Raw genomic sequence first — 16,991 nt, 5'->3', positions numbered from 1 at the left:
ATATAGTTAATGTTTCTCTACATGCTAACCTTTAAATACTCTCTACTGCTTCCATAACATAGCCCAAGATGACGTCCGTTACCTATCGGCAATTGGTTCACTGATATAGTCCGACGGTCTTTTATGTTTATAAACATCCGTTGTATATTGATGTCTCAGTATCCTGGAAATTTGCGGATGCCACAATGTCCGGAGGTCTTGTTACCAAGGAAGCCAATTAAATAGTGTCGACTGCAGGCATAGTGGGGCGATAGTCATGACCACAAGGCGAGTTCTGATATCGCGTGGACTTTCGGACTTTCACACAAAACCGAAAACACATATTACTACGTTTGAGGCGTAACTACTCCTGTCGATCCCAACCGGATTATATTTGGGCAGCTTCTCGTCGTCGCCGAGGTCTCAACATCGACTTGTCCGAAATGCTTGGTACTGCACACAGCCCTCCTACGGACAATCATCTCACTGAGAAACAGGGAACAAATTATAGCAATTATATGTATAAAGGACATCGCTGGAATGCGACTTGGCATCTAAAATGATTCATTACCACCCTTCTTTATCATGACTCGGACAGGTGGATCAAAGAAAAATCAAGACTTGGTGGAGGGTGTCATAAAGATTAGAATAGTCTAGCCCAAGCTTTAGTACCTAAGCATGTCTAAGTCATTTCGTTGATAGGCTTCTGTGTCCTGGTTATTTTTCGGACCGCCTGTCGGAGCATAATGCCCTCCAATGTGTCACCAAGGAATGCCAGCAAAAGAGACCTGTCCCCAACGCCAAGCTCTCCACTCGCTCCAAGTCTTGGGACACTCTATCTGGACAACAGTTGGTCTCTATAAACCCCCTCTCACGACTTGGCCAAGAATCTCATCCTTTTCTTGCATGAGAAATTCTTTCTGTTTAGACGCCCATTCATGCATCTTGTCAGGATTGTAAATACACCACAATGCAACTTCTCTAGTAGCCATAGTATCCTCCAAAGCTGAATGCTTCGACCCCGTCTGGATCCGCATATCCAGGAACTCAGCACAGAGCGTCTTGAGGCTCCAATATCTCTTAAGAGATTCCGTGCCAAAGACCGCTTTACTTGTCAATACTGCAGTATCGACAATGTTGTCGTGTGCTACTCTCAAGCCTTTCAAGTCGTTTCTCAAGGCATGGCCGACTATTACCGTATCTTTGTCGATGAGCTCAAATAGCCGACTTCGAGCCTCATCCCAGCCGTTCAAGTGGTTGCTTTCCGCTGTGAATGTGCTCAAATCGATACCGTGGATATGGGAATTCCACTTGAATATGCGTTGTTGCGGCTTTACAAAAGAATTCAACAGAACCTTGCCTTGGATGACATCAACGATGCATATTGACACCGGTTGCTCGGTACCGTCTCGTCCATAAGCCATTTCGCAATCAACAGCTATAGCCTTGGTCCTGGACTTTTTTTTCCTCGGAAGAGGTGGACATTTCGTGTTTTTGAGAAGTTTGTATTCTTGCTTTGAGATCGTTCTAGAGCCCTTTTCCTTTCTTACATGTTCAATCTCTGTCGGTATAGTAAAGCCCAATCTTTTTAACAGCGCAGTTGAATGGCGTTCAGCAGTGAGTCGACAATAAATATCCGGTTGACCGATGAGCTCGTCCGGCTTGTACTTTTCGTCTTGGAAACAGGACTTTAAGGGCGGGACGGGAGGAGCATTCTTCTTTGTGGTCCGACCCTGATTGCAATAGCGAACATGTTGTCTTGTTATGAGAAACTGACTGTTATGTCGAGGAGAACGGAAAATAACAGGCAAATTCTTCAGTAGGTCCCTTGACATTTTTAGTGTAGGTTGGCGAATTGGAAGAAGATTCGTGAAACTTGTAATCATCATTGAACAATTTGCCCCCCATTTTTCAAGACCCGCCTTTCTTTCCCCTTTCAGGCAAGCGCTTTCGATAAGATAAGGAGATAAGATAGGCGGGCTCTAGGGTCAGAACAGTTGGTTGTGGGAAAGAAAAAGTCATCTAACAATTGAATGTATTATTAATTCATTCCCCTAAATGTTGTAAGTGTAATATGAAAATTGAGTTATGATTGACTCGCTGGCACCCCAATATTCAATTTGACCTGTGCAGACAGTGAAGCTGGCTCATCGCAAGCCCACAGCAACCGAACTATAACTTTCACCAACACAGAGGCTTACGCACACAAAAGGCCGCTATGCCTGACATAGTGGACGAGAGGTAAGTTATAGAATGCAATAGATTTAATTCCATGATAACTGTTCTGATTTGATCGGCGACTTTCCGGTGTATGATAGGACAATCCTTCCGGAGACATTGCCCCTGGTCCCGGTGACTTTTGGCATCCAAATACAACTATAAATGTAGTCCATGCGCTTCATCTCCAGATAATTTGCTATCACTCTTTCCAAGACTTTCAGCTATCACGACCTCCGCAACCATGGACTTCGAGTTGACACTTTTCCTCTGGCTAGAGGGTTTCTTTCCAAAACAAGTGGTTTACTATCTCCTGATCAAGGGCCTCGCCGACTCCCCCGCCCAACTGTACGAGGGAAAGACCAACGACCCAAGACTCCGAGTCAACGTCCTTGCTTTCAACGGCACTAAGATAGAGGATACCAATTCTGATGACCCAAAGCCTGTCGGCAAAAGCACTCCTTGCCTGCGGGTTGTTGATACGACAGGCAAGATGCTACCACGCTGGGTCCATGAGAGCACTTCCATTCGTGGATTCTTGGAGGAAATGTACCCAGAGAAACCGTCCATGATCAGTCCCACTCCGTTCGAGCGAGCACTTACAAGTGACATATATTCGACAATCCTTCAGGCATTCAATGACTGCAATCACTATATAAAGAATGCCGCATCGGTGACGACCATCTGGTCTGGACTGAAGGATGAGGACCGCAGCCTTGCAGTAGCGGGGCACGCCAAGAGCGGCATGGTTAGATCTCTACTCAAGACTCAAGAGTGGGCAGCTGAAAGCCTCGAGGCAGGAGGATGGCTTACACAGGGACTCGGCCACCCTGGATTGGCTGATGTAGCTCTTGCTGGTGGAATACGCTACATGGAACTGAGCTATTCACTGGAAATGTTGGAAGATGAGCGACTTGAGTTATTGAGAGGTTGGTATGCCAGGTTCCAGCAGCTTGCCTGGTGGAAAGACCTGGAGGAGACTGGGAGACATCCCAAGGCATTGGCATATGCCAGTGATTGTCGGGAAGTCTGAACCACCTGTTAGGAAATACGAAAGGACTGCGCCATCCTACTGTTCCTTTCGATAGCCACCATTGCGAGCCATCTTAGGAGTTTCCATAGAAGTAGTATTCTCGACACTCACTTGATAGTTCCTTGTAATTGTTGAAAACTAAGACCAACATCCAAAGCGCATATAAATCCTTTCATCCACCTTCCCATTCAAATCAATCCATATCATTTTAGTTGATCTCCAGTCTCCCTGAGGCCGTTTTATCAGGAATTTGTTGCCGGGTAGGTCAATTGTACAGATACGGTTAGTACTCCATCGGCCCTGTCGTCTTCTCAGACTGGAACGTGAAAGGTGGCTCAAGAGTTCATCATCAGCAACGCGTCTCGTGACACCTGTAAGAAACTTAACAAAAAGTAAGAACCGTCGTCAGATAGATCGCAAAGTCTTAAAATATTTGAAACCGTCGGAAAATATACATTAGCTGAGGCTCTTAAAGCTAACGGAGATGGCCATCTGCTCCCTGGAGATACTGCAGACGCTAGGTATTTCAGTCGATCAGGCTTGGATATGATGGACACTATCTCAAAGACTGCGTGTAATTGAGACGGTGTTCAACCGAGTGCTAAGGAGGTAGGCACCCAGACTGGGACTTGATCGCTAATTTATGAGACACTAAAAATATTCTAATAACTCAACACTACCATGTAGGGAGGAAAATATTATCTACAGTTTCGTTTGAGTCTTGGGTGGATGCTCCTCTTCCCACTTTCGTAGAAGTGTCGTGGCCGTCTCAACCTTGCAGGTAAATCCATCATACAACTTGGCCCATCCATCGCTCACAGTCCTGATATCAATTGGTCGGCCAGTTTTCGCATCGATGTATGTAATTGCTCCTGTAACCTGAGCCACTACTGCCTGCTGCTGTAAAGAGAACAGGACTGTCGTACCGATATTATGGTTTGGCGTGAACTTTTCTTCACGATTGGCCACAATGAGCTATCCACGATGAGATCCCTATCACCAATGTCATTTGGTTTGACTTACTGAATCTGGATATCGCACCTGTCTTTTCAACAATATCTCGTACTTGTGCACAACGGGGATGACAGTCTTGCCCTTGATCATATCCTCGTATTCCTGCTTAGACAAGAACTCGTCGTAGCTTTCCATAACGCGCTGCCAGCAAATACCGAAGAAATGCAGGTATTGTGAGTGCGCGACATGGCCGAAGGGGTCTTGATCTTCTGCCCATGTTACGCCGCGCTCTACCATGGTCTTGGCTTCAAATCCCTGTGCTTCAAGAATTGTTAACGCTTTTGCGCGAAGGTCGGCGTAAGGATCATCTTGGTCGGGGATTTGGGAAGATTTTGGAGCGCCTGAGCGATGGTAAGGCGAGAAGTATTCCGTTGCCTTAAGAGGCGCAAAAGTTTTATCTGGTCCCGGCATTGTCGGAAGTCTATGTTGCGTGTTTTCTTTGATTAATAAATAGTGAGGGGCAGCCAGCACCTTTATAGAGTGGTGCAATCTTTAAATGAAATGTTAGCCTAATATCAAAAGCAGTAATCTCCGGGACACTTATTGCTGGTTATTATTGAATGGTTATTAATCCTTTTATCCGAAAACGCTCAAGATAAGATGGCTGTAACTAATGATGGATCGTTATTTATATCTTGGCTCCATGGGATGCCTGTCCAAGGAGCGGGGGAGCGCCATGTTTTACTGCATCTGGTAGGTAATAACAGCCAAACAGTAAATCCCGGTTCTCTTTATCAATCTGTGAAAACCGGCCCCCAATAATAGGTATAATACCCTGCGGCACGTACAAGTTGGGGGCCCTCCTAAAGCAACATCAGTCGGTAAAGCGTGTTAATTGACATGTGATAAGGATTTTGTTTATTGTATTTCAGGCTAATACGATAATGAAGCCCATTGCCTCTATGCACCCAAAATGCTCCAGAATCAATTAGTCATCCTCGTTCTTTATATAAATATCTTTTTCCAACATCTGGGCCTCTTCTCAATCGCTTCGGTCTGAGCTAAGGAGTTATAGTATACTTAAAGGGTTTAATAAGGTAAACGCCAGGAGGCTCAATAATAGCAGTGCTAACCCCAGCATGAGCATGGCGCGTACTAAAGAAACCCATTCCTAAACAGAAGCTCTTCCTTCGACTTCTTTGTAGACATGACCAGCACGCATGAGTCTTGTACAGCAGAGGATGACATCACGTGTTGTCGGAATGGAGATTAAGTCTCCTCGGTCTCAAGGAATCTGTCATGGGGGTTGGAGAGTGGTCTTGCCCCATTCGAACCAAAGAGACTTGGGACGAAGAAATAGACGAGTCATGGAGGCCACAATATACGACCCGCCAGATTGGTATCTTGTGCACAATCGCCAGGGATTCTTTGCGGAGATAGAACCAGAAGGTTGACAGAGCGGCCTACCATTCACGCCGTGACAAGGTACCATTAGGGAACTATTTGCTGGGCGAGGGGCTGAGACAGAAGCAAAGAGCACAGATGAAATATGCTGGGTACAACGTTCGTATGGCATGCCATTAGTTCATTGGCAATCAGTTTGGGATTCATAGTGACGAAACAAGTTGTTGGGCACCTGGAAAGGAGACGTGTGACTGCTTACGCATCGCTTATGGAGACCATCCGAGATACACTAAGATCTTGGGATGTGGGATGGCCGATGTGAAGATGCAACCTTGAAGACTATTATAGAAATGGACAGCCCCTTTCTATCGCACGGTTAGCATGTGAGTGTCTTGCAACATCAGCCGCAGAATAGAGAGATGAACAGTTTTCAAGACTCCTGGCAACTTGGACTTGTGCACTTATTATTGGCAAGCAAGAATGAACTCATATGAGAACTGGACAGTGAACTATTGCTAAGATAAATGAAGAATATGAAATGAGAACTCGATAGCAAAGCTCGCTTGGACTCAACATGCCCGAAAAGGCCTGGTATGCCCTCACTTAACTAACTAACTACCGACGCTAACGACTCCGCAAACTCTAATACCCCGCAAACTCCCCCGCAAACTATTTCATTCGAGCCCATCCCGCCGATGGCAATTAGATTACCGGAGGATCCTCCTCAATAATCCTTGCCCTCTACTTGCCGATGGCTCTACCGAGACTGCGGGCGCTGAATCTTATAACTTCTTGCAGATAAAGGAGTAACCTAACTTAAATAAGTCATCCGAGGTTTTGGGGACACTTGAAATGGAATTATTGAAGCTGTGATGATGAATAAGGACCATGAAATGAGTTGAGATAAATAGATGGGGATGTCGTAGTGAAGATACTGGTGCTTCAGAGTATCGAGATTCACACAACCGCACAAAACTAACCCTTGCAACACCGCAAGAATGCCTACTCAAGAGGTCAGCAGCATCTTCAGTCCAAAACACCTCCCCTAACTTCAATAGGCTCGTGAAACCATCCAGGATGAACTTCACATCGAAGTCCTCCCTGGAACGGAGATCATGACAGATATTGGCAAAGAACACTACGTCCGAGCCAAAGAGTCCGATCAAGTCCTCGTTCCACAACCATCTCAGGATCCTCACGATCCCCTCAACTGGTCGCCCTTTTGGAAGTTTTCTGCCATCTTTTGCGTTTCCACCATGACGTTCACGCAGGGCTTCGCGCCGCTTGCTCTTGCGCCGATGTTTCCTGATTTGATTCGTGCTTATGATAGTACACTTGAGGATGTCATTCAGTTTACGGGCGTTACTATCCTAATCCTGGGATTCAGCAACCTTTTCTGGTGAGTATGGAGTACTGCAGAGTAGATACTGATACTGACTTTCGGAGGGCACCTATCTCTACATCCTTTGGTCGTCGGCCAGTATACCTGGCTTCGCAGGTGATCTGCCTCGCATGCCACATCATTCGCGCCAAAGCATCCACCTACGGTGTCTTCATGGGAGCCTGTGTGTAAGTTGACCTTGACAAATCTCCCACTTCATTGACTAACATGTCGAGCCTCAACGGGATAGGAGCCGGACCCTCAGAGATTCTCCAACCCGCGGTCATCGCCGATATCTTCTTCCTACACGATCGGGGAACATGGAACGCGCTATACTGGGTTGTCTACATGGGCTCATTGATGATCGCACCAATCATCGCTGGTCCCATGGCAGACCGCACTGGATGGAAGAACTTCTGGTGGCTCAACGTTGCTGTTACTGCACTATCAATCGTGCTAGGAATTTTTGGCTTTCCTGAAACGAAGTGGACGCGCATTGATTCGATTGAAGCTGAGCGTGGCGTCAATGAGATTGTTGATTCAACTCGAGACAAGCCGTCGCACTCTCATGCCGATGCTGAGAAGACTGTCGGTACACCTCAAGCTCAGGGTGAACCAGCCGCGGACGCGCATTTGGCTAAGGGAACACCTTCAAAGTTACAGTGGCAACTGTTCCAACCCAACTCAGCACCTCTCCAACACATTCTACTCGATATCTGGACCCCATGGAGACTCTTCCTCTATCCAATTGTACTCTTTGCTTCCTTCGTGGTCAGCTGGAGTTGCAGTAACTTCCTAATTCTGAACCTCACTCAGTCGCAAGTATTTGCAGCTCCCCCATACAACATGAGCTCTCAATCCATCGGTGAGTTTCCAAATCTCACAACCAGGGGATACCTATGTTCTAACAGGTGCAGGCTTCCTCAACTTCTCCATTCTTGTCGGCGCTTTAATCGGACTCGTCACAGCTGGCCCCTTCAGCGACTGGGTCTCAGCTAAGGCAACAACTCGAAACGGCGGCATTCGAGAACCGGAGATGCGTCTCCCTGCAATGATTCCCTACATCATCATCATGATCTTCGGTAATGTAATTACCTCAATCGGATACGAAAGACATTGGCCATGGCCAGTCATTGCCGTCCTCGGCTATTCATCTGCTGGCATTCAGGTCGCTGCTCTACCTAGTATCGCAAGTACCTACGCAGTGGATTGTTATAAGCCAGTCACAGGGTCACTCTTCGTTGCTATTACTGTCAACAAGAGTCTTTGGGGATATGGTATGGGCAAGTTCGTCACGCCATGGACCATCAAATCAGGGTAAGTGATCTGTAATATCTTTTCAAAGTCTGTTGCTTACAGCTTCTTCAGATTTATCCCTGTTTTCATGACCAATATGGGCCTGACAGTTCTATGGTGCGGCTTGGGTGCGGTATTCTACTTCTATGGCAAGACGTTCAGAAGATGGACTAAGGGCAGCAATGTCCACGGCTTGTAGTGTCCTGTGGGTTAACTTGGGACATGTATCCATTTAGGAAATTAAACTAGTCATATAACTATTGGAGTGTCCAACTCCGGCATATACCTATATATCCATACTATAGAGAGTTATCTTTCCCGTTCCGATTGACGGACGGGGGGGCATTGCTTTCACATAGGAACTTGTAATTGAGCATTCTTATATCATTAATGACTCCCCTTTTAACTTTCATTCGAAATTTATGCCAGCGGTTTGCATCAACTGAAGAGTTGCAACGACTAGCAGAATATAACCGCCTTTCACGAGGAACTTTGGGGGTCTCTTTTATCACGACCTTTCTCTATGTATTATCATTTCAAAATAACGTAGTGTAATGCTGCAATATAGTATTGGCTAGCATATCTGAGGACACTAGAACTTAATGCACAACTTTTACGTTGCTGCTACTAAGCGACTTAAAGTATCTATCTCTTACTCAATACTCATTGGTACCATTTCCTACACTCCGGCGCTTCTACTGACCAGCTAGTAATAGAGCAACGTTGCCGTCCATCGTCTCTAGTCACAACTCCCCACTTTAACAACTCCGAGGCCCCATACTCATCACCTTGGGGCCTGTGGCAAGCAGCGCTCACCACAGCGGAGCATGTACCACCAAGAGGAATGGCCGCTTTCAATGTCCTCAACCTCCATGCAACGGTAATAAGCAATATCAGACAGCCGAGTCCAATGGAAAAGATGATGGCAATCGGGGAGTAACCACAAGTAGTGGTGTTCCCTTCTCGTGGATAATATCGCTTCTCATCCTGGTAGAGGGCGAGGCTAACGAAGAATATTGACTGCGAGATAAACCAATCCATTATCGCAATCTAGCTTACTCCCTTTCCCTTTCTAGCCTAGCCGGTAGCTGATAGCTAGTCCGGATTCTTAACAAGGATTTAATGACCGGGATATAAAGCCGCTTGGAACGGAAGATAAACCATCTTCAACTTGTAGTGCAAGTGTAATACCCCGATCGGACATAAAGCAAAGAAGTTCCAAACGGTGCCGTGGGAGACGCATCTCCTGGTACGGGTGATCTATAGCCAGCAACAAGTTTCAAATTAGCTGTCTTTCGTTGTTATGGCTTTGCAAGTGATGACTTTTTAACCACTTACATGCTGATTGGGAACGCCGTCGGTACCATGCGTATAGAGCGTAAAGCGCGGACGGGAGAGAAACTACCAAGCTGACGATTGCAACGATAACTTCGCTCTTCATTTTGTAAGAGATTCTTTAGGCAGTGTACGGCTAAAGTGCTTGGGTCAGAGAAAGAGTGACGGGTCCTATATTGATGTCTATAGAATAGGCCATGGTAATGCTGGCTCGTACTTAAATGTACTTATGACGCCAGGAGCACCAATAATCATTCTAGCAGAGCGCAGTAGTAAATTTTGGAATGAAACTAATAATTCGCTGACAGCGTTCAAATTTTGGAGTACGCCAGTTAACTAATTCGCAGTGGGGCCAGATTCTGGATAGCCCCATCCATCACACTAAGATTGTGGATTTAACGAATTAGATTCGTTTATGATCGTCACACAGCTGAGCAAATTCTGGATGTAGCCAACAAAAGGACATACGATTAAGCACTAAACCTGAAGAGTGGCTTGCACCTGGCATGCCACTTAGACTCTGGTATAGCTGAATCAAAATTGAGAGTCCAGAGCCTCGTTGGGCATCTACAAAGAGACTACAGCACCCCAGAGCAGCACGTTCCATTCGTTTTCTCTTGCTCAACTAAAGCAGCGATCATCTTATTATCCGTATGTCTTTCCTTACATATTCATGATTTCCATTCCATACAATCTTCGACATCTCCACCCCGTCAACCAACATTGGACTTTGAGCAGTATCATAAATGCAGCACGATGACAGTTGAGTGAGAGAGACTGGTTGGAGCACAAGATTTTTATCACATTTTAAGTATCTGTTTCAACATACATCGCTTAAGGATTCACTTATCCTATCGAAAGCTTAAGGCTAGCATATAAAGTTTATCTACCCATAAGCCGTTTTATAAAGGCGAATTACTAATGTGGTTACAGAAAGGCACTACTGAAGTACGAACTTAAGGACTGGAGCACGTCTAAAAAGCTTAATTATATAAGATGGCAGTACATTAAACGACACATCGAGAAGCGTAAAAATGACAGCAAAGACAGCGATATAATACGCTTTAATCGGATCTTGAGAAAGCTGAGGGCTGCCATAGAAACAAGCAGTCATACAGATGAGGTTGGAGATCAGTTGATGGATCGACTTGATCGATTCAATGTCGATTTCATTCAATCGATTAGCTGCCCAGAACAGTAGTCCTTAGCTAATAACCTAATTAATGCTGCTGTAAAGGTTGAAGATGCCTATATATCGAGACATATTATTCAGCGGCTAGCGATTTAATACTTTGAGAGATATAAGACGAGGGTGAAGGAGATATAGATGGAAGCTCCTGGGTATATTTATGCCGCCTTTGATTGTGCTAGGAGGATGAACCGGTATGTAGTATACGGAGTTACGGTATTATTTAGAAATGTTAAGCATAAGCTATAGAAATTCGTCCTTAGCCTTCCCCTTAGCCAATATCGGTACATCGGAAAGCAGGCGCTATCCTAGGTTCTCCTAAAGCTATTTATAGTTATGTGATTGAGTAAGCATTTATTCTTATTGTTATATCTCTAATTAGAAGAAAGAGCTTGATCAAGATAGCTTGGATAGTAAATGCTAACCTTGTACTAACCCGAATAACCCTAAGAGGTTATCTATCCTCAAGTCTCCAGCAAATTTACAATAGCAAAATGGCGATTCTGTCTGGCCAAACTGATAGCCCTCATAAAGCCAGTCTTCCCATCACCTATTGCCCCTGCATCTAGTAGCATCTTTACCATATCCAGTCGTCCATGCTCCGCAGCTCCTTCAACCGCAGTGCGTCCCTCTTTAAATGCAGGAGGAGCATTCACGTTTGCTTCGTGTTTGAGTAGGAGGAGGGCAATTTGAAAATAGCCTTTAATTGCAGCGCCCTGCAAGGCAGTGATCCCACCTACAGGAGCCGGGTCTGCATTGACTGCGGCCCCTGCGGCCAACAGCAATCTGACCGCCTCAACACAGGCAGTTTCAGATGATGCTGCAGCCTGGAGAGCTGTCCTACCGTGTTGAAATGCTGGCGAGGCATTCGGATCTGCCTTGTAATATAGAAGAAGCTTCACAGCCTCTAGTTGGCCCATTTCTGCGGCAAGCTGAAGCGGGGTTCTTTCGCACCACGACGAAGACACTGTTTCCCACCTATAGGTCGTATTGGCTCCCGCTTCTAGGGCCAGCTTAAGTAAATCAGAGTTTTGTCGCTCAATAATATCGTGCAGTAATGGACTGCTTGATCCGTCTGGACGATTAACCACGGCCTTTTCGTGGAGAAGGTAAATAAAAGTTTCCGTAAGCTCACTGTTCTCAAAATAATCTTCATCCCCGGGGCTACCGTCATTCAATAACGGGGACCAGGGCCGGACTGTTGCTTCGAGGGCTGTCACTCCGCCTGATACAGCTGGAGGTGCATTTATATCAGCACCCTTGCTCAGAAGAAATTGTAACTTCTCCATTGAGCAGGACGAAGCTGCAGCTTGTAAAGCTGTATACCCTCGAATGGGGAAGGGTGGCTTGTTGACCTCGGCTCCTTGCTGGAAGAGGTATTTTAGGAGCTCAAGGTCTAGTTCCAGGGCAGCTGCTTGAAATGGGGTAACCCTGAGTCCGTAGCTATTCACAGAAATTCCCTTGCCAACTAGAAAAAGTAAAGGATCCGGCTCATAATTGTGGGCAATAGCTTGCTCAAGTGCCTCAGGACCATACCTTGTAAGGTCAAACCCGGCATCGACCAGTTTGTTAATAATAGAAGGATAGAATTCATCGTCAGAGACAAGATTGTTCAAAAGCCCTTCGACATTGACATCGGCTTTCGCGTCAATCAATAGGTCGATATAATGATGTCCGACTGGATGTTCTAACAAATCAGTGGACACTGTATACAACGGGCATCTTGTATTGTCTGGAAGATGAGACCCGTTGGCGTCGACTCCGTGCTGTAGAAGGTTGACGACCGCTGTGGATTTCTCTTTCCTTAATGCCATGACCAAAGCTTCCTCAAGCATTCTTTCAGAGACTTCAGGATGTTGAGAAAGGAATTCTGATATGAGTTCGGCATCGGAATCTGCGGCTTTGAGTACTTGCTCAACTGTAACCTTGCGTTCGCCACCAGATTTCACCAGAAGAAGTTCGTAAATATCCGGCATCTTATCAGCCGCGTATTCCAGAAGTGGCACCTGATTCACGGACCCCTTTATCACCACGCCTAAACCTAGCAGATATTCAACGGCTCCCCTATCCTTCTTCCATACAGCGAGAGATAATGCCTCTGTTGCTGCAGGTTGAAAGCCCGTAGTCCACACGGCAGAATATCTGTTTATGTCCGCTCCAGCTGCGACCAGGCATTTCACCATATCCAAGTTTGCGTTGTTAATTGCTTCCCAAAGAGGGGTTGTCGGCACTTTCTTTGATAAACCAATGTTGATTTCAGCCTTGGCGTTAATTATTAGTTCTGCCACTGCGATATGTGGTGTTCGCGACACTAATCGGAGAAGACGACCTCCAGGCTCCCCTTCAAGTGACCCTGGATCAGCTTCGGCTAGAACGAATGCCAAGAAGTCTGGGTCATTTATCTCCATGATTCTCTCCAAATCCCTATCAAGCTTAGCTCCAATCCCATGTAGTTGTTGTAGAAAGCCTTTGTTTTCCATACGGGCACCAGCTTCAACAAGCCTGGAAACGAATGCCTGTATAGTAAGCTTGTCCCAGTGCTGTCGCAAAAATAACATGAGAGACGTCATATGCTTGTGCTCACTTACCCATTCGACGAACGTCGTAGCCTGTGTTTCTTGTAAAAGATCATTGGAAGAAAAATAAGCCGCGACTTCGAAAAGTTGGAAAATGTGGGGTTTCTGCGAGGGATCGGAGAGCATCTGGACATGGGTGTTGAGCTCTTCGGGATACAACTCTGGAACAAGAGCCTGGAGTTTTTTAAAAGCGAAAGGGACAAAATCCGCAACTTGGCTGCTGTATGGTACGCCGATGACCCTTGCGAGCATGGATGGAAGGTCATTTGAAGATTGATTTGGAGCCATTGTCTTACTGGATGACCAGTTGGTTGACGGGATATCAAGTCTAGAGCCGGAATGATCTTGATCAACAATCCTAGAGCTATAGGAGGCTGCTATATATACAGTCTTATGTCAGATCATAGTGAATTGTATCAATAGATAGGGCTTGGTTACTTACCGCTTTGCAGGTTTTGGTATTTTAACTGGAAATAGGGCAGATTTACTAAAAGGATGAATTGTGGCACGTCCAACATTGAATCTAGCCTGAAAGAGGCCTCAGATGATGCGTCAGCGCCCATCCATTCGAGCACATTATGTATTGCATGCTGAGGTGTATGGGGACCAGTCATCTCCTGTGTTTGCGCTTCGGGTACATGCGCTATAGGAGCACTAGTTGTACAAAACGAAATTGGAGGATATTCGTCAAAGTTGAAAAGGCTCAAATCGTTGCTGTCTATAGATTATATGCAGACTTACATGAGTACATCAAGATTACACAGGGATAGTGGTGTGACTAACCATGCAGAAACATGAAATTCCCTCTGGAAGGTGATGAAAATCTGGTAGACCCTGCGGAGGGGAAACGCGGAATTTGTGCTGGTGTTTCTGGCACAGTCATTCCGGCAAGATTCTGATCTCCTTCGGGAGAAAGGTTCGTAGGTGGAGATGCTGGATGACATGGGGGAGTTTTAATGAAAAGCCGATCGCTGAGACGTTGTCCGATTACTTAAGAACTCAGTCAGCCACTGGCATCGCATAGGCCAAATACGTGTAAGTGAACAATACCTTCTGAGGTATCGAGATCCATAAAATGTCGGGTCACCCGGGCTGAGTAGCGATCGATGCCTTTCTTCAGCTTTTTGGAGTCAAGCTTTGTTGTTCCAAAGTACACATCACTTTCTTTGCCTTCCAGGGTGCGCTTTCTAATTGTTGGGATTATGCCGTTTATCCACTCGTTCTCCGAAATATTCTTCAAGCCCCCGAACTTGGAATAAAACTGGTGCAGGCTACAAAGGATTAGCGCTCTGGATAGGAAGTGGTAACGAACAGGATTTAACCCACGGTACCTGTAACCCATGGTTGTCGCGCAAATACTGAACTGTTTCCTTAGCAGACTTATTCTGCGTCACATAGACAGACATAACATCCTGAATGTATAGGTCCCAATTGATGCTTGCTTTAGGCTCGTTTGTCATTTTCGCTATGAGTCTAGTGGATTAGGGATAAGATTTCTTGAAAAAAAATTCACAGCCTACTGGAGCTATATAGGCGACCGCAGGAGCAGGCTGCAAGGTGTGAAATGATACTTGTTGGGAGAGCCTTAAGAATGCCTAGGAGATATTTGCCAATGACCGTATCCGAGAATTCTGTTAGGAGCTACGGTATGTGATACGAAAAGACCGTCGATTACTGGTTTGTGTAATAGTGGCTTGCGCCGAGCTGAAAGATTGTAAGCCTTCAAAATTGTCTTAATGACGTGGCACCAATAGATTCATTTGTATAAGCAGTGCTGTTTTCCGGCCCCACATCCTCCAATCGTTGCTTCCATCGTGGTATGATATCGACCATCTCTTGCTGGAGCTTTGTATGTCTGTTTATGTGACCGGCTTATTACCTTCAAAGTCAGCTATATGGTTCTCAACTGCCACCTACCCTATATAGTTAGGTTTCTAGGATAGATAGAAACTCTAACCTTAACTAGGTAATTGGAGTAAGTTATAAAGGGATTTCTACCTTATCTTACATTTAATCTTACCTTTTTTTTCTTTAGCTAAAATTACTTAACAAAGAATAACCTAACTCCTTTTATTACTCTATCTTAATAATATACTTACTTAAAATTACTTATATTTAGGTAAACTTTTAATACTTTAAATAATCTTAACGTAGTATATTAAGCTTAAAGTAATAAACTAAAGGGTTTTAAAATCTTTAGTTATATAAATTTATATAAATAGTTTTTATAAATTATAGAGTTTATAAAGATATTAAAAGTATTATATTTAGATTTAAGTTACTTTCTATCTGTAACAGTTAGGTTTTCTAAGGGATACACTAGTCTATTCTGAGTTTATGTTAGTAGAGTTATAGGGCATTGTACTAAGCAATTAGCAAAGTGTTACATCTCTTAATAGTAAATAGAGTAGGTTAGGTGTATTTAAGTAAAGAAGTCTTATTAATAGCTATTAAGCTAAAAGGGTTCTATTTAAGCTAAAGAATATAGAGTATTTATATTACGCTAAGGTATAGGAGTGAATGGTAGTAAATATGTATCTTTGTGGACTGAAGATTAGTGTTTTGGTCCTAGACCGATATATGTAGTTTTAGTCTATTGCTAATTAGTTGTTGTTGGGGTTAGGGCTAAAATGAATGCATTTGGTCCTGCTGTTATTGGTAGTAACGTAAGGAAATTGTAGGTACGTGCAGAACGGTCATTCTGGGTTGTAACACTATCTACCTTAAGTATTAAAGCTATTATAATTATAAAATTACTATTAAAGGAAATATTACTAAAGGATATTCTACCTGATTCTTAAGACTTAGTTATAGTATTAAATGAAATAAAGTAAGAACTTAAAGAAATTGTCACGGGGTAAAGGGTGCCCCCTTGCCAATAGACCAAAAGATCAATCAGTGCTAACACAATGTGTCAGCAATGCCCTTCACAACAGTATATAACGGACCTCAAGACCCCCTCAAGACCCCGTCACAGAAATAGTTAATATATACTTATTTAGACTTTAACTTTTTAAGCCACTTTCCCTAACTATGCGCTATATCGATCTCGTTTCTTGTAGGTGCGGTTAATACTTGTTGGGTGTAGTTACCGGCAGCTAAAACCGCTAATGCTAGAAGATTAATAATAAGATGCAACCAGATATTGTATCTTTCTGCTCTCTTGCCATCGCCGCTAAACAAGGCCCCTTCACGACTACCAGGGCTGGAAATTTCCAACCTCGGGATAGCGACGATGAGAAACGTGATGTTAATGGCGGTGACGATACCTGCGACGGCTGTGCAGCGAGCAAGGCCAGCTCGCCATCCACTGAAATGTTTCGGCGACATGCTGTTCAGAAGTATTTCCTGAGAAGGAATTTGCAACAAACCTACCACAATTTTCCAAGAGACAACAGAAGCGGACAAATTCTTCTTGTATTGCTTCTCTCACAAACACTCCTGACGCCAAAGTGGATTGGTGATATGTCATGCTGTCTTTCAGCCTCACCATTGCTAGCGCGGTTCTAGGCCGTTTAGCATGGGTTGGCTGTGATCAAGTGGCCAAGCACGCTGCTCTTCGTTGAGGAAAGTCCGGCTGCGTTCATCCCACAAATGTGGTGAGACCTGGTCTCAGGTTGTGTTAGC

General features: G+C 44.8%; 5 protein-coding genes across 5 annotated transcripts; 2 read left to right on the top strand and 3 right to left on the bottom strand.

Moving 5' to 3' along the window:
• Nucleotides 1–635: 635 nt before the first annotated feature.
• B0J16DRAFT_349510 (ribonuclease H-like domain-containing protein) lies at nt 636–1,844 on the bottom strand. Its single transcript, XM_046128920.1, has one exon. It carries the CDS (start codon nt 1,812–1,814, stop codon nt 837–839), a length of 978 nt encoding a protein of 325 aa, XP_045979417.1. The 5' UTR covers nt 1,815–1,844; the 3' UTR covers nt 636–836.
• Nucleotides 1,845–2,440: 596 nt separating this feature from the next.
• On the top strand, nt 2,441–3,284 carry B0J16DRAFT_405099 (uncharacterized protein; the record flags this gene model as incomplete). The annotated part of the gene is made up of 2 exons (XM_046132856.1): nt 2,441–3,156; nt 3,242–3,284. The coding sequence occupies 2 exons, from the start codon at nt 2,441–2,443 to the stop codon at nt 3,282–3,284; spliced, it is 759 nt and encodes a 252-aa protein (XP_045979416.1).
• Nucleotides 3,285–3,905: 621 nt separating this feature from the next.
• Nucleotides 3,906–4,854, bottom strand: B0J16DRAFT_349509 (putative thioesterase). The gene is made up of 2 exons (XM_046128919.1): nt 4,253–4,854; nt 3,906–4,204 (listed from the first exon to the last, which is right to left on the bottom strand). Exons 1-2 carry the CDS (start codon nt 4,652–4,654, stop codon nt 3,932–3,934), a joined length of 675 nt encoding a protein of 224 aa, XP_045979415.1. The 5' UTR covers nt 4,655–4,854; the 3' UTR covers nt 3,906–3,931.
• Nucleotides 4,855–6,702: 1,848 nt separating this feature from the next.
• B0J16DRAFT_358332 (major facilitator superfamily domain-containing protein) lies at nt 6,703–8,463 on the top strand (the record flags this gene model as incomplete). Its single annotated transcript, XM_046129579.1, has 5 exons — nt 6,703–6,986; nt 7,034–7,156; nt 7,205–7,833; nt 7,886–8,285; nt 8,337–8,463. The coding sequence occupies 5 exons, from the start codon at nt 6,703–6,705 to the stop codon at nt 8,461–8,463; spliced, it is 1,563 nt and encodes a 520-aa protein (XP_045979414.1).
• A 2,715-nt stretch (nt 8,464–11,178) lies between these two features.
• Nucleotides 11,179–14,856, bottom strand: B0J16DRAFT_310698 (ankyrin repeat-containing domain protein). Its single transcript, XM_046124982.1, has 4 exons — nt 14,691–14,856; nt 14,415–14,635; nt 13,807–14,082; nt 11,179–13,738 (listed from the first exon to the last, which is right to left on the bottom strand). Exons 1-4 carry the CDS (start codon nt 14,822–14,824, stop codon nt 11,253–11,255), a joined length of 3,117 nt encoding a protein of 1,038 aa, XP_045979413.1. The 5' UTR covers nt 14,825–14,856; the 3' UTR covers nt 11,179–11,252.
• Between the last annotated feature and the right edge of the window lie 2,135 nt (nt 14,857–16,991).

Source organism: Fusarium flagelliforme (assembly GCF_020744385.1).
Source record: "Fusarium flagelliforme strain FIESC 12 MPI-CAGE-AA-0113 chromosome Unknown B0J16scaffold_7, whole genome shotgun sequence".
Lineage (NCBI taxonomy): Eukaryota > Fungi > Ascomycota > Sordariomycetes > Hypocreales > Nectriaceae > Fusarium > Fusarium flagelliforme.
Note: the sequence above shows the minus strand (reverse complement) of the source record. Positions and strands in the feature narration are given on the sequence as shown.

Bases quoted from the DNA above. Each gene is read 5' to 3' on its own strand.
- B0J16DRAFT_349510 (XM_046128920.1), bottom strand. From the start codon at position 1,814: ATGTCAAGGGACCTACTGAAGAATTTGCCTGTTATTTTCCGTTCTCCT.
- B0J16DRAFT_310698 (XM_046124982.1), bottom strand. From the start codon at position 14,824: ATGACAAACGAGCCTAAAGCAAGCATCAATTGGGACCTATACATTCAG. The intron at 14,636-14,690 runs GTGGGTTAAATC...AATCCTTTGTAG, and splicing joins AACCATGGGTTACAGGTACC to CCTGCACCAGTTTTATTCCA. The intron at 14,083-14,414 runs GTATTGTTCACT...TATAATCTATAG, and splicing joins GGATCTCGATACCTCAGAAG to ACAGCAACGATTTGAGCCTT.
- B0J16DRAFT_349509 (XM_046128919.1), bottom strand. From the start codon at position 4,654: ATGCCGGGACCAGATAAAACTTTTGCGCCTCTTAAGGCAACGGAATAC. The intron at 4,205-4,252 runs GTAAGTCAAACC...CATCGTGGATAG, and splicing joins AGGTGCGATATCCAGATTCA to CTCATTGTGGCCAATCGTGA.